This window comes from Electrophorus electricus, chromosome 18, assembly GCF_041902795.1.
Source record: "Electrophorus electricus isolate QZ-2024a chromosome 18, ASM4190279v1, whole genome shotgun sequence".
Lineage (NCBI taxonomy): Eukaryota > Metazoa > Chordata > Actinopteri > Gymnotiformes > Gymnotidae > Electrophorus > Electrophorus electricus.
In genome coordinates this window covers 15,057,262-15,073,207 of record NC_137514.1, presented here as the reverse complement: position 1 = coordinate 15,073,207, position 15,946 = coordinate 15,057,262, and the positions used below count along the sequence as shown (strand labels likewise).

The 15,946-nt window shown below is 44.4% G+C and overlaps 2 protein-coding genes across 4 annotated transcripts; both read right to left on the bottom strand.

Annotated features, from left to right (window-relative positions):
* Positions 1-5,528: 5,528 nt before the first annotated feature.
* On the bottom strand, positions 5,529-10,732 carry fbxl18 (F-box and leucine-rich repeat protein 18). 2 transcript variants are annotated; one of them, XM_027015759.3, is made up of 5 exons: positions 10,526-10,730; positions 9,939-10,136; positions 8,053-9,623; positions 6,819-7,037; positions 5,529-6,020 (listed from the first exon to the last, which is right to left on the bottom strand). In XM_027015759.3, exons 1-5 carry the CDS (start codon positions 10,544-10,546, stop codon positions 5,849-5,851), a joined length of 2,181 nt encoding a protein of 726 aa, XP_026871560.2. In that variant the 5' UTR covers positions 10,547-10,730; the 3' UTR covers positions 5,529-5,848. The 2 variants fall into 2 exon arrangements, with proteins under 2 accessions (XP_026871560.2, XP_081557771.1); XM_081701645.1 differs by lacking the exon at positions 9,939-10,136 and having other exon boundaries at positions 10,526-10,732.
* Positions 10,733-11,498: 766 nt separating this feature from the next.
* On the bottom strand, positions 11,499-15,148 carry actb1 (actin, beta 1). Of its 2 annotated transcripts, XM_027015741.3 has the most exons (6): positions 14,990-15,148; positions 13,727-13,851; positions 13,341-13,580; positions 12,544-12,982; positions 12,257-12,438; positions 11,499-12,163 (listed from the first exon to the last, which is right to left on the bottom strand). In XM_027015741.3, exons 2-6 carry the CDS (start codon positions 13,847-13,849, stop codon positions 12,020-12,022), a joined length of 1,128 nt encoding a protein of 375 aa, XP_026871542.1. In that variant the 5' UTR covers positions 13,850-13,851; positions 14,990-15,148; the 3' UTR covers positions 11,499-12,019. The 2 variants fall into 2 exon arrangements, with proteins under 2 accessions (XP_026871542.1, XP_081556970.1); XM_081700844.1 differs by lacking the exons at positions 13,341-13,580; positions 13,727-13,851; positions 14,990-15,148 and adding an exon at positions 13,206-13,229.
* Positions 15,149-15,946: the final 798 nt, after the last annotated feature.

Below are 15,946 nucleotides of genomic sequence, written 5' to 3'. Positions count from 1 at the left end.
CGCCTGCACGCAAGTATGCTTGCTTGGTGACAGAAAGTTTGCTAAACCAGAGTAACAGAACATTGGTCGGAAACTCGCTGAAAGGTGTTGAAATTCATGTGTGTAGAGAAATAAGATATGTACTTCTCCTCTGTATTGTAGTTCCTTTTTTCACTGCAAATTTAGTCTATCAGTGTAACATTTTAGCACAATCTTAAGAAGCATCTGAGTAAGATGTTTTTTGTATTTTAATTCAAAAACATTACCAAAAGCACCAGTGACGACTAAACGTCATCTTCCACAGAATCAATTCTAGTGGACATTTGTTCACTGAAATAATTAAGTCACTGAAAGGGAATGTTTGCATCTTAAAGCCTGAAGCATACAGTGGTCTTAAAGGAAATTTTACATGACATGTACAATTATGTTTTAATAAGCTGTGTAAAGTGTTACAAGTGTAACTATATAATATTTGGTCATTAAGTGCAAGAACTTTGGCATTTACTAGTTACACTGTGTTGTACATATATATGTACACTTAAACAGAAGTGTATTCCACTTAAACTGTGGTGTAAGTATAACTTTACACGAAATAAGTGTATACTAATTACACCCTTGTGTATATTACACCCTTGTGCAATACATTGTTTCTCATTGTTTCTTTATTCATTATTCACATAACCCTTGTTGTTATTGGTGTGTTATTCATTTGCTATCCAGTATGGACTTGGTTCCTTGAGTCTTGGTTTCTCTCAGTGGTTGTTCTTCCTGTTTGTCCTGAGAGTGTCATATAGGACATTTTTTTTGTCATATGCTCACTAGAGGATTCAACCCAGTTTTCCATAAAGATGCTTTGTGATGTCTCCAATTGTAAAAGAGTCTTATACAAATAGATTTCGAACTGAATAGTTTTTCAGTGGTGGTGTGCACAGACTGGCTGATATGATGAACACTAATTTATTTCAGAACTGCATAAACTTGACCACTGCAGGGATATGCTGAATACCATTATTTTGCATCTTTAAACTTGTACTTCATGACTACTTCTAATACATAATGGCATTTTCATTTCTACCTTATAAACGTTTGTACAGTGTATCACAAAAATGGCTAATAGTCAACTACAAAAACTTCCTAGGCTATTAACTATCCCAATTGACACCTCGGAAAATATGTGTACACCTTAATAAACACTACTATACTATAAAACATATTTACACTTGTTATAACGTATTATGTATTATGATTTGTTCCATTTCCCAGTACTCTAAAATAGAGTGAATATATTTAAAAAAAAATTAAAAGTGAAATATGTTTTCGAAAAGCGGACGAGGCAGATATGGAAAAAGAAGAAACAGGAAACAAGCTCATCTATGGTGCTGACATGGCTCAGGTAAGAACAATAAAGACAATGAACAGAGGGAGTGCAAGTGCATGCAACAGGAAGGTAATGAGTCTGGAATGGAGAACAGGTAAGATAGACAAAGGCTGGCTGTGTGGGTGGGGCCAAAGGTCAGTAGGCTGGCTAGACCATATGCTGGAGCAAATCGGGAGGTTGGAGGCAAGGCAGGAGGCGGGAGCTACCCACCCAACATTTTGTATACCACTGCATGCCATTAGTTTAGAAGTTAGTTTGTTTTGGGTTTGTTACTACCTGTTTTTTTGTTTGTTTGTTTGTTTACTCCACATCCAAGTTACTGCTCTCTGGTTTGTACTTGGTTTTCCTTTTCTCTACTGCTTTATGAGTTTTGTGTCGCTTTCACAGCTGCTCGTTAATAAATCTGATAAACTGTTGTTTTCTTGTCAGTGTGACTTCCCTTGTGACTGCCACATGCTATAATCCTCAAAATCCTCTGTAGTCAAGTTCTGCCATGTACTATAGCAGTTCTATACCTTACAGTGAGTGGACTTTTAAAGACACTTTCAATGGTGGAGCAGTAACATTTTTGGAGGTGCTGCAGCTCACCTGTAACATTTCATTAATCACCACAGAAAGTACAAACTGTATCACAATATGGATTGGCTAGTAGTGCTGTGATACCAAAGCAGGCAGCTGGAGATCTGATGAGCCTGCCGCAAATGACTGTTACAGGTACCTTTCCCCTACTGTCTGGCTGATAATGGAGATGGGTCTCCCCCGGCACCATCTCAAGTTCACAGTTCCTCGATGTTGCTGGCACGCAGGTCCACACTGGTATTTTGGCACCATCTTGTACATTTCCATTTATAAGTCTCCTTCACTCACTTTTGCACACACATTCATGGCCATTAGTCATTGACCTGTGCAATAATCTGAAATAATAAACTGAAAACCTGATAACGCAGTTATCAGTGGGCCCAGAGTCCAATTTTTCATCCTTAATAGTACCTTTTCATTTTATTTTCATTAGTTTTATTGTTTTAAAGTTTTACTCAATAACCCACAATAGTAGTATATGCCTCAGGATGCTCATAAAACTCCAATTTGAGATTGACATTTTATACACCTGTATCATGTAATTAATGGCTTTCTATTGTTGGTATATTTTTACTTGTCCATAACTTGCTATTCATCATAGGTGTGTGAATATGCCTGTCATTCATCACTGGTTATTTCACACTAACTATGACCTTTGTGCAGCTCTGCTGCCAATGGAAGTCGTACAGTTTACTAACATGCCGATTTGTTTTGTTAGTTGGTAACCCAGAGCCTGAGAGAGGGTGAGTTCCCATGTACATAGCCCGTAGCAGAGAAGACATGCCGCTGAAAAGCATATTGAGAAGTCAGGTCCGCTGAAATGGATTCCTGGTGATTTGATTTTATTTATAATTCTTAAGATGATAATTATATTTATACACAGGATGTCAAATATCCTATGCCAATCCATACCAGAAACCAAAACATTGCAAGCTCTTCACAGGGGTCATCAGGTAGGCACCTCAATTCAGCAAAACGCTGACGAACAAAGTCCACAACACCTCCAGAAGGTCCAGAAGGCTCGATTATGTGGTGTGCCAACCTCACTCCCCTCTAAGGTCACTTTTAAACATAACCTCCTTAAACATAAACTCAAACTGGCCTCCCTGGTGGCTAAGGCCATACCTAGCCCTACTGGTACCGTTAATACATTCTCAGTGTCTCCAGTTCCATCTGGATCTACCGCATTGCACAATGACTCGACATAAAAAGCTACCCCGATTATATCTCCATATATACCGTCCCTTACATGTCAACAAAACATGCTTCAGGATGCAAACCCCCCGTACATAATTCATAATTCTCAACCAGGATCTTCACCTACCCACTGTCCAAGGTTTTGCGGGGTTGGAAGAAAGTCGTAAGTCGCTCTAAGTAAAAATTAAATGCTACTAGTATCTATTGTCTACAGCTCTCGCCAGGTGATTTTCCATTTCTCTATATTTTTTAAGTAGTGACGGGACGATAGAAAGTAACGTATCGACAACGCTCCGAGTTTACAAAGTGCATACATTACGAAGCACTGCTTGCATGTGTGCTGCAAATGCAAATGTCACGTGGTCATAGATAACCGAAGCTTCAGAGCACTTTAATGCATCACTGAGACTTCAGAATGCATCAATGCATCACAAAGACCTACTCCATTAACCTGGCCTGACTGACAAACAAAGTCAAACTTAACCTACTCCTTTAACCTGGCATGACTGACACAAGACCAAGTCAATCATCTGATCCCATATACCCAAATAGCGCATCTACAAAGTTTAAAAGTCTTCCAAACACATACCAATTCGAGGGTTTTGTGAAAGGAGGCGTCCGGTATCACATCTTGGGAATAAAATTGTAATATTTCGAGAGTTCACGTCATATTTATTGTGATTAAAAATGTGGTATTACGATAATAAAGTCATTAAGTGACAGGAACAAGTCAGGGTCTTTCGAGGATAACCTAAACTAACCCTGTTGGTGAAGCTGTTTGAGTTTGTCCGCTTCTGCATCATAACTGCAGCATGCAGAACATCAGAACTGGGCGTCCCTTGACCTTGGCATGGTCTTATTTGAAGAGCGGTCCATGTTCTCACAACTTCCTTATAGTAATACCACTTTTATGTCGTTATTTTTCTACTTTATTCTCAAAATATTATGATTTTATTCTAAAAAATACTACTTTATTCTCAAAATATTATAGCTTTATTCTCGAAATCTACCATTTTTAACAGTGGCACTGTCATGAAACGCTGTCGTAGCACATAAAAAGTCTCTTAAAATTAAAAAAACATAACATACTGGAAGGATCATTTAAGAGATACCCTACTGTGGTGTGGAATCATTTCCAGACAGAATCTCCATTAAAAACTATTATGTAATAGCCTGCTTTCAATAACAATAATACATCATCTATGCTTCTCCGTTTAAGCTATACGCATCCTGCGATTTTACACGGGAGATAAGACCCCCACTGTACCAGCTCATCCTGGATCATCTAATTGGGTATAATAGAACAGCTTTGACACAAAACTATACCCAAATAAATATTTGTATTAAATAAGTCTAAAATATATTCCAAATGTAACAAATATACAAACATATATAGTGGTATAAAATTGGTGAGGCTTGATCTGTAAATTTTACATAGGTACCAAACGAACTGAGAGCGGTAGCTCTTTTTACAAACAAATAATAAACTATAAGCGATCATTTTTATTTGATACCCACTGACTGTAGGATCAGTAAAACAGTACAACCAAAAAAACACCAACACCAGCCCCAGATCCATTCATCACCACCACAACCACTGGCAGTAATGGCAACATCATCTTCAATTTGAGGGAGCTCCGCGTTAGAGAGACACACAAGGTCCACAGTGCTACAGTATCAGTACATCCTAACAACATCCTAGACCCCAACTCACCTTAATACATTTGAATTCCTTAACTAAACTCGTCGGCAAAAGCTCCAGAACTCCTCTTCCATACCACAATGCACACACACCCCTAGCCGCTTCCTTGCAGTTATGTTCATAGTCCTCTCCAGTCTCTCTGTCTGTGATTGCAACCTCATAAACTATCAGCGGACATCTAACACGAAGCAGCAAGCCAAGCTGCTGGCCCCACAATTTCAATTCACCTGGTAAACGTGATTTGTCAGTGCCATTAATAGGCTTTGCCAATTCCGTCTTTAGCCCTACAACTTGCTCTTTATCATTTAATGCTTCACTATACCTTGTACCTCTTAACTGACTTCTCCAGTATAGAAGGCATCAGTTCTGCTTCCATCATAAAATTGTGCGGTTTGATATTCGCATGTGTTTTCATGCCAATCAGCATTTTTTGTTTGCTTGCTTTTGCGACTAATAAATTATTGTTTCTACCAATGAATTCCGCTAGAGGCATTGTGTTTCTATGGAGATTCACATCAATGTTCTGATCATTAGATTTTTTAATAGCTGATGCACATCGCTGAGTTGCATTCAACTTATTATGCGATTTAAAATTAAAGTCCATTCTCATGTGACATTTCCCTCATTTTACTCACTTTGTGTATATGAACTTTATTCTCCAGCTTCTTATAAACCAACAGAAAAACTAGGGAATACGTCAACAGCACCTTTCTTTATTTCATGTCTCATTTTGGCACAGATTGTACAGACATTTTTCAAGCCCGGTCTTTAGTATGGACTGTCTCTCTCCCACAAAAAACACCTGCGTCTCAACAGCTAAAGATGATCACAATTTGAAATGAATGTTTGGCCAAATGATTGTCCAGTTCAGCTGTTCAGGATGGCTAGAACAAATCCAGCATCCACTTGCAGTGTACGCACATCCACTCACTTGAATTGGATGAAAAGAAGCAGCTTCTCAGTGTAAACAATATTTGGTGAAACGGCCACCGTTGGAGGGCATTGCCTGCTCTTCAGTCTGCGCGTGCCTCTTCGACCAGCAGGGGGGGCTCCTCGGCCACGCGGCTCTTGAAGAGTGTGATCTCGTCCAGGTGGCAGAGCGGCATCTCTCTAATCACGTGGCTCAGGTCTTCGTGCAGCAGCGGGTACACCACCACGCTCAGGGCAGGCCGCGACGCAGACAGGCTGTGTGGGGACAAAGAGATGGACCAGCAGGTCGGCATTTAAAGGTACGAAAAACCCAAAACATGACAGCGACACTTTCTCCTACATCTGCGGTTGATGATGGCAGCAGCGATAGCGGATGATATGCAGGTGAATGTAGTACGTCAGGCACAAAGCGGTCTTACATTACTGAATTACAGGTGGACAGATTAGAGGGTGTGCAGACAGATTACACATTACAGATTTCTGCAGGGTGATTGGTGGTATGGTTGTGATTCAACTAGTCTGGAGTGACTGGGGTGAGCAGCAACAATCAACAAAGCGCAGATTATGGAGTGCATGGCAGTAGGACTTTAGGGTGTAGTTTCAAAGAAATTACACTTCGGCCCTGCCAAGAAAAAGGTTTGCTCACCCCTGGAAGAGACTTTTGGTGACCCCTCCAATACCCACTAAATCTGCAATGGGCCTGTCTATAAATCTAATTTGTGCCATTGTCTCCAATAAGCCTAATTTGTTCTTTCTTTTCAAAATGGACATTCCATTAGCAACATCAGACCTCACACTAGTTTTAATCATTTTCTGTCTTGTGAAAAAAGAATGGTGCACATTTTGGAAGATGAATAGTTAAGTGACAGGAACATTTAAAAAGCAAAAAAATAAAATAATCCAAAAGCACAATAAATGCTGAAACACTAGTACTGAAAAAACAAAAACCTCGTCGGAAAGATTCTTAATTCCCAATTGAAGGTAAAGCCGTGCGCGATATTGAAGATAAAGGCGTGTGTGAAATGATGACATGTGGGCGTGTTTAAAACTAACCTGTCCAACAGGGTCTTCTGCAGCGCTTTGCAGGCTGCCAGAGTCCCGCCCATGAACATGTGACACATGATGAGGCTGGTGGAGCGCTGCACGAAGGCGGCGGCGGCGGCGGGTTGGAAGGTCCCGTGACGTGAGACCAGACAGAGACGGCGAAGACGGCGGCAGTGGGCGAGCGCCTCGAAGAACGCGGCGTTGGCGTTGAAGTACGGCTGTTCCAGCCTGGTGCATCACACACACACACACACACACACACACACACTGAGGAAGTGACACAGCGTGAAGATTCTGCCTATACTGCGTTACTATTGACGGCACTTTTTTTTTTTTTTTTTTTTTTTGCTGCTTTAAGATTTGTGGCTCCTGCAGATCCATAGAAAGTGCTGAAAATAGCCACATTTTCTGAGAAAATGACTGGAATTCATTTTGATGCGATTTTGGTAGGCTGGTGCCATTGTTATTTTTTTTTTTAAAACTGAATTTCAGGAGGATGAAATATAAAACTCCACAAATTAGAACTGACAAATAGAATCTTCAAACAAAGCAAACATCCGTCTACATCTGACTAATGGACGTCAGCATGAGCAACAATTAAAGCAAGTACCTTCTGAAAACGAATATCTATTTTGCGACACTTCATTTAGTGTGACAAAGACTGGACCAAACGTCAAAACCAAATACAATAAACTTGCTGCGTAGTTGATTTGAATGTGCTGGTACTGATAAAACAGAGAAACAGAACATAAAATTACCCTCTGCTGCCCTCTACTGGAGAGCTGAATATCTCTAGTTTAAAATGTTCTATGAGCAGGAGAGCACAAATGTAGTGTGTTCTAAAGGTGGGATTCTCAACATGTCCCTTCCATAGAAAAGATTAACTATTCATAAAGCATTTGATCCCACTTTATATTAAATGTATCCAGTATCGGTGCAATTACACTTAATGTAATTACTAAGACTGCATCATTATAGATGGATTACCGGAGCACAGCTTCAATACATGCACATGTGTTATCATCTGTTTTGGCTCATGTAAGTAACAGGTCTTTCTCAACAGCATTAATGAGATGTACAAGTCTTTTCTTTCTGATTTTAAAAGTATGTGAATAATTATATTTACATTATTACTGCATTTACAGAAGAAATATCGACTTATATTTATCTTGTTATAGTATGTTTGTGCTGCAGCACAGTAACCTAGCCAGAGGCTTGAGTTTAATTCATGTGTGATATTCACCTCAAGTCCCTGAGTTGTGTGCAGTGCACGAGCACCTCCTGCAAGGCCTGCGTATAGTTGACAGTTTTTAAGGATCCAAGGTTGGCCAGCGATAACGCCTGAAGGTCCTTACATCCCTGAGCGAGCTGTATGAGTCCGGTCCCTTTCAGCACCCCTGGCAGATGGGCCAAGGTGAGCCTGCGCAAAAACCTCAGCTTCCCCAAAACCGCCAGCTGTGCGTCTCCGATCAGGCATGACCAGGGGCAAGCTGCGGGGTCCTTGCGGATGGCTGGCTCATTTCGCGGCATGGCCGACGAGAAGCCGGCGCCGATGAGCTCCAGCTCAGCCAGGTGGGGGCAGCCCTCCAGCAGCGGACGAAAGCAGGACGCCTCCGCCGGGTCCTCGCCCTGATGTGCCGCGTCCTCCGAGCACGGCTGGTAGATGGGCACGCCCACGCGCCGAGCCTTCTTCAGTCCGAAGAGCGGTGAGCTCGAGGGGAGGCCCAAATCCGGGCGCGCCGCTGCCGTCTCGGGCGCCCGCGGGGCCAGTGCACAGGCAGGCAGCGCCAGCGAGCGCAGGTGGGCGAGACAACCCAGTGCTCGGCACAGGTGCCCGTCCTGCCCGGCTGGGGGGGCGTGGTGGTAGTGCGTAGCTGACAGATTCAGGCGCACAAGGTCGGGGCACGCCCGCACCAGCGCCCGCACGCTCTCGCCATCCATCGTCTCCTCGCCCTTCCCACTGCCGTCCACAGGTGGGCCACACCCGCACCCACGCAGATTGAGGCTGCGCAGGGGTGAGAGGTCGCGCCCGGCTCCCAGCAACACATGGAGGGGGTTGAAGCCCGGCGTCGAGCAGCGCGACACGTTCAGGTAGGCGGGGCAGCCATGTGCCAGCACCCGCCCCAGCATGGCGCCGTCCAACCAGGTGCGTGGTAGCTGCAGGGCCCGGACTATGCTCCCGTCTGCCGCCGCCATGCGCTCTGTCAGCGCCGCCACCGCGCCAGGTCTGGGTGGCGCCGGTCCCGGCACAAACACCACTAGGCCAGCCAGGCCGGAGGGCACGCTGAGGCTGAAGACGGCCAGGTATAGGGCGAGCAGCGTGCGGTTGACCTCGCCCGGCGCCAGCCGTGCCGAAAACCAGCGCAGGTTCTGGTAGTGCGGCACGCTGCTCTGGCCCACCATCAGCTGGGCGCAGCCGCCTGCCTCCTGCCGCCCCTCGCCCGCCTCCAGGTAGAGGTGTAGGCTGCGCAGGCCGCTACAGCAGGGAACCACGCCGTACGACGCTGCCAGCAGCGTCTGCTGCAGCTCGCGCAGCCGTGCCAGTGCCGCCTTGCCCTCGGCGCTCAGCTGCTGAAGCGCGAATCCTGGCCCCACGTCCAGTGCCAGCGCCCGCAGCGCGCGCAGCGAGCCCAGCAGCCGAGAGAGGCGCGTCGGGGTCACGCGGCAGCCCGTCACGTCCAGGCGCACCACACCGCTGCAGCGCGTCACCTGCTCCAGCGTTGAGCCAGACAGCCAGTAGCAGCCGCTTGCGTTCAGTGTGCGCACGTCGCCGGACACCTCCTTCAGGAGGCGCTTGACCGCTTCATCGGTCGCCTGCGAGGGAGACAAAACTCGAGATCAGACAGCTCGACTCTCGTCCTGCGCATTCCAGAAGTGTTTTAGCTGGATCTTTTGTTTTTATTTACTCATGAGTGCAAATGCCTGATTAAATCCCTATTTGAACTGACAACTCTGTGAATCTGCAAATAAGATGTGTCACACAGAAATTTCTGGATTTCTGGAAATCAGTGAATCTGCCCAGCTGCAATACAAACATTTGCTTCTTTTAATTTCTACTCGTCATTGGGATGAGAGACAAAGCACATCAACGCCTCAGTGCTCTGGAGACGAAGAGCTGCCTGAGCTCACCGAGTACTCTTTGTGCAGGTGTATGTGGGTCGTCAAGCTCTTGTCTAGACATAATATCCGAAATTTCTGGCACACCCGGTTTACGCTGACCATCAGGTCGTGACTTGGGATGTACCGCAGGATATTTAGCATAATCTCGTCTGAAAAGTCGGAGATGGTGACAGAGCACTGAGAGACACTGTCTGGGCAACACTGGGCCTGCAGAGAAACGCGAACAAAACGTGAACAAATCTTAGCACGGTTAGGGGTTTTAGACATGTGGACACACAGTAGCTAATACGGATCAACGTTTATGCGCGTTTAAATAGAATGTGCTATTTGACGTCTTCTCACATAGCACTAGCTAGTGAGAAACAATTCACATGACAAAGGATTTTACAAGAAGAAACTTCGGCAACATCACTGTTCCAAACATTTGCATGATTAATGACAAATATTTATGGGGGAATGATCTATTTTATTAAAGCTCGTTAGTCATTCGTTAACCTATCTTAGAACAGTACATGATTGATGTGTCGAGCTAGTTAACTTTTCTAGCTGTAACGGTAGCTAACTGAGCATCTATGAACTATTAAGATCTTACCTACCGTTTCAATCTGATTATCCATGTCGCCTTTCGGACGTCTCTTCAAATATAAAATTAACTTATAAATAGAACTCCATGCTAGATTTTCCCAAAATTCAATTAACTCAACACAAAAACTGCCTAGCTAGTCAAGTTAACTGGTCGCAGTCTAACCCTAACTCTCCCTTTAACTCTCAGGAGGAAGGCATTTACAGACGTAGCAACTTCCGGGAGGTGCAGCGACTTCTTCCGCCGTTACTTCTGTAGCCAATTTAACGTTAACTTTTGTCTACCGTAGCCATAAGTGTTTTGACAATCTCATGTCCCATTTAGATTAACAAAGGATGGACAGTGGAAATCTAGTAGATAATGAATATATCGTTCGAACGGACTGCCATGGGTAGGCTGGCTGGGTGTATGCGGCTGCGGGTAGAAGGAGCACTGACATTTGGTTAGAAATTCACTTAAATCATTCCCTTCTGATGCGGTAATATTGCACATCCTATATCTTAGCTGCCTTTATAATCATTGGGTTGCATCAGTTATTTGTCGATGCAATAAAACCGTGCGACGCGCCCCAGGTTTCAGTGGGGCCAGGGGAGACCGCACGGATGATTACACTGGTAAACTCGTACAATTGTTTCGTTACTGGCAGTCTGCACTCAAGATTGTGAAAATGTTCCTAACCTGAGGGATATGCTACTTGGTGCTAAAAGGTCGATCAAACCAATAGTAGACTAAAATGTTTATTGGGCCTGCTGCCCTAGACAGGCCAACTCAAATAGAGATGGAGGTCACTTCGTTGGATTGCAAGCTCCAAATCTAGAAGTTGCATGATTGTAGGTTTCTAGTTACTAGCTGTAAAACTATTCAAGCATGCTTTGATTATTGCACCACCTTTTACCAGCCTTTTTTGGCAAATCAGTAAATGGCTCCTACCATCAAATGAACTTTTTTTGCCAAACCATTGTAAAACAGGACAGAAGAGACAAGTGTGGTGTTTTACATGTGCACATTTTATTGGGTTTACATGTCAGTGTATAGAGACTCCTTGGCTCCCATGCCATGGACAGTCCCCCTACCCACATACCCCAGGGAAGTTCACCTGCAAAAAAAAGTCACTGAAATGGGTAAAGCTTTTCCCTTCTATTGCATAACAAAAGAACTGGTTTAAGGCTGAAGTACAAAAACAAAACCCAAGACACTTGAGTACATAATTTACATAAGCAACACTAACAAGGTCGTGTGTGTGTTCCCACTGACGGGCAGAAGCAGTGAATGTGGCATTAAACATGACACCATTTGGAATGACTTAAAAGAAATGTACATTGAGTCCTTTTGGAGAAAGCTCCTCCCCCGTAAGACACCACCCCCACATTCCAGTTTGCTCGTCCAGAGGCAGCGCACCATACGGAGCAGAAGCCATGCCCATGTTGTCTTCATCTGAGAGGGGAAGGTAGGTTGGTCGTTCTTTAGGTCAGCCAGGCACATGGCCAGCTGTGGTGCTCAGTCCCACTTAGAAGCACTTCCTGTGGACAATGGAGGGGCCAGACTCATCGTACTCCTGCTTGCTGATCCACATCTGCTGGAAGGTGGAGAGGGAGGCCAAGATGGAGCCACCAATCCAGACAGAGTACTTGCGCTCAGGAGGAGCAATGATCTGTGTAGGGAGAAAAGTATACAAGAGTCACATGCTGAAGGGCCCAACAAACCTTAACAGCTGTGAAGGAAAATGACAGTACAAATGCCTTACCTTGATCTTCATAGTGGAGGGTGCCAGGGAGGTGATTTCCTTCTGCATACGGTCAGCAATGCCAGGATACATGGTGGTACCACCAGACAGCACTGTGTTGGCATACAGATCCTTACGGATATCGACGTCACACTTCATGATGGAGTTGAAAGTAGTCTCATGGATGCCACATGACTCCATTCCTAAGAGGAGGGAATTTATTTAAGGGACCAAAATGGCACTTGTATTTTAAGTTACACATACAAGACTTTCCCCAAGATGGAGTCAGCACAAGACAAGAGCCTCACCCAAGAAGGATGGCTGGAAGAGGGACTCTGGGCAGCGGAAGCGCTCGTTGCCAATGGTGATGACCTGACCATCAGGCAGCTCATAGCTCTTCTCCAGAGAGGAAGATGAGGCAGCAGTGCCCATCTCCTGCTCGAAGTCCAGAGCAACATAGCACAGCTTCTCCTTGATGTCACGCACAATTTCCCTCTCAGCCGTGGTGGTGAAGCTGTAGCCACGCTCAGTCAGGATCTTCATCAGGTAGTCAGTCAGGTCACGGCCAGCCAGGTCCAGACGGAGGATGGCATGAGGGAGAGCATAGCCCTCATAGATGGGCACGGTGTGGGTGACACCATCACCAGAGTCCATCACAATACCAGTGGTACGACCAGAGGCATACAGGGACAGCACAGCCTGGATGGCAACGTACATGGCTGGAGTGTTGAAGGTCTCGAACATGATCTGTTGAGGAGAAGCAACTAGTTAGACAGTGAACACTTGACCAGGAGGGGGGGGGGGGGTTAGACCCTTGGATGCCAAAACTTAATCCCAGGCAGTGGTTTAAGTCAAGATTCAAGGACTGTTAGTTTCCAACTCAACATGCATGGAGTCTACAATGCTCAGGGTGGGTTGAAAGTTACAAAACTCATTCAGAAAAGCAGACAAGGGTGAAAATTTAACTTGCCGTCTCCAAATGGGAGACAAATTAGGGTGAAAGGTGGAAATCCTGAGAAGGAAGAGAAGAAATGGAAGAGATGTACAGAAGTGAGGAATACAGGGAAAAACTAATGGAGAACTGCTATTGAACCAAAGCATGTACCTGTGTCATTTTCTCCCTGTTGGCTTTAGGGTTGAGAGGAGCCTCTGTGAGGAGGACAGGGTGCTCCTCTGGAGCCACACGCAGCTCATTGTAGAAGGTGTGGTGCCAGATCTTCTCCATGTCATCCCAATTGGTGACGATACCATGCTCAATGGGGTACTTCAGGGTCAGGATGCCCCTTTTGCTCTGAGCCTCATCACCTACATACGAGTCCTTCTGTCCCATACCAACCATCACTCCCTACAAAAGGAAAAAACCCATTGCTACATTTCTGAAGAACTTGTAGTTGACAAGTGGCAGTGAACCCAATATTCATATAGTACCCCCTCTTCCAATTCATCAAGTACAGACATACAAGGGCATTAACGCTAGCAGCTCAAACATACCTGATGCCTGGGCCGGCCAACAATGGAAGGGAAGACAGCACGAGGGGCATCATCACCAGCAAAGCCAGCTTTGCACATTCCAGAGCCATTGTCGACGACAAGAGCAGCAATTTCCTCATCCATGGCTGTAGAGAAGGGAGAAATCATTTAGAGAAAAGAGGGGGAAAAAAAGCCACACGAGCTAAGCCCTCTACTGCAAGTGCAATGAGTACCATTTAAGGAATTCTTACAGTCGACCACTAGGTGGCGCAAAGGCGCAAGCTTAAACTCGAGAGATTGGAGACAAAGGAAGTGGCTAGGCAGACTCACTATTGCCTTATATGGCAATAAGTGCGACCGGCTCACCATGGTCGATTCAGCTTGCAGACCAGCTGCCAGGACCACTCCCCATTTCAATAGCCCGATAAGCGCATTACTAAACACTCACTGCGACTCATTTCCCCACCTACACCCTTGAATTCAACTTGCGCACTATTCACTGATTAAGTGCAATCAAAAAGCCCCATCTGTTTGCTGTGAACTAGGTCGGCATAGCTAGGTGCTCAATTAAGGCAGTTTGCTGGCCTTTACTGACCAGTTCAGGCAATAATTTAAAAAAAAAAGTGCCACAATCGCCAACTAGAAAACGCCGCATCGACGCCATCAAACTTGTCCAACCCCAACACGCACATCTAATTACCATGTTGGTTAGCTAGTTAGTCATACTGAAGACCTCATGGTGGAAAATCTTAAAGATGCCGGCATTGCAGTGAAATGGCCGCCACACCCACTATTGAAACAGAACGGCATCACTAATGAATAGGGCTAGCAACGCAGCACGCCGAGTATTGTTACTCAATTCAAGGCTGCCGTTAACCTACTAATGCCACAGAGGAATAGTTCAGCCACTTAAGAAAATGCAAGCCATTTGATTAACCATTTCAACTTAACGGGATCAGAGTAACCCGATCTGTACCTAAAAAACTAAACTGGTTAACCTAGGTTAGCTAGCCACGTTTTACCCAAGCATACAGGTAGCTAGCCTAGTCAAGAACCTTCACTAGTATAAAATATACATTTTAATTTTTTTTTATAAAAATAAAAAATAAGCACACGCCAAGATACCCTTCAGCCAAGTTAGGTTAACAACTAGGCTAACCAGCTAGCTGGGCTGTGCACCAAAGCTGACTAGCTCGCCAAAACAAAAAACCGGCAAATTGTTCTGCGCACACACAAAACATTATGCTAGCTACTGATTTTTAACCACAATGAGACGCCGCTTACCTGTTAATTAATGGTTTGCAGGGAACAAACGAGTGACAACTATCCCTTCAGGGTGCACAGAAAACTGTTGTCCTGCCCGAGCGGTGGACTCTTTTATACCCGGCGTGGTGGCCGGCTCCTTCCATATATGGTAAACTTTCGGCATCGAGTTATTTGATTGGCCCACCGTCACCCATTTGGCGTGTTTCGAGCTTATTGCTTGAAATTCAAGTTCCGAGATGAAGTAGTACTCTTTGGCAAGGCCAATTGAAATGAAAGGGATAGAAAAGGCACTATTTAAGGCATATTTATTAAACTGACGTGGTTATTAATAAAAAATGATATTATTCAGATACGGCTTATAGGAATAATATTTTGGTTAAATGGAATAACATTTATCTTAAATGGACTTACTCCAGTAAACATACTAAATGGAACACAAGCCTACTGCTAAACAAAGCGTTATTAAATCAATCTGAAAATCAGACAAATGTCTTAGTACCCATAAAACAAAAGGTCAACATTTAATTTTCATTCTGTAATGGTATATAGCTTTCAAAAGCAGTTCGTGACTTTTATATAGTCTTCCGTCGTTAGACGCATAAACCTGAAATTTGGGGGAGAAAAGTTACTGAATTACTTGAGGAGCTGTATTTTAAAACGGGTATTTATAAATCAGCTTTTTAAAAGTTCCCCTCACCGACATGCTTTCAACATAACACAGCCGCCTTGCAGCAGTGTCCTACTGTGGGTTGGTTTCGGATTGAAATGCGGGGCGTGGTTGTTTCCATTTGCAAGAGGACGAGTGGACGCTCAAGAGCTAATAAAGCAGTATTATATTACACTATGCTAATTAACATGTCGCATTATTATCTTCTTCTTTTGCTGATTCAATAGGCATGCAGTAATTTCATATATATGAAGTACTTTGCTCTGAGGACCTCTGGCCGAAACGTCCTGTTTTTCTAGAAACCTTAT

Bases quoted from the DNA above. Each gene is read 5' to 3' on its own strand.
- fbxl18 (XM_027015759.3), bottom strand. From the start codon at position 10,546: ATGGATAATCAGATTGAAACG. The intron at 9,624-9,938 runs GTGAGCTCAGGC...TCTCCCTCGCAG, and splicing joins ACCTGCACAAAGAGTACTCG to GCGACCGATGAAGCGGTCAA. The intron at 6,021-6,818 runs GTTAGTTTTAAA...GTCCCCACACAG, and splicing joins CAGAAGACCCTGTTGGACAG to CCTGTCTGCGTCGCGGCCTG.
- actb1 (XM_027015741.3), bottom strand. From the start codon at position 13,849: ATGGATGAGGAAATTGCTGCTCTTGTCGTCGACAATGGCTCTGGAATG. The intron at 12,983-13,340 runs GTACATGCTTTG...TCTCCTCAACAG, and splicing joins ACAGGGAGAAAATGACACAG to ATCATGTTCGAGACCTTCAA. The intron at 12,164-12,256 runs GTAAGGCATTTG...CTCCCTACACAG, and splicing joins CCTCCACTATGAAGATCAAG to ATCATTGCTCCTCCTGAGCG.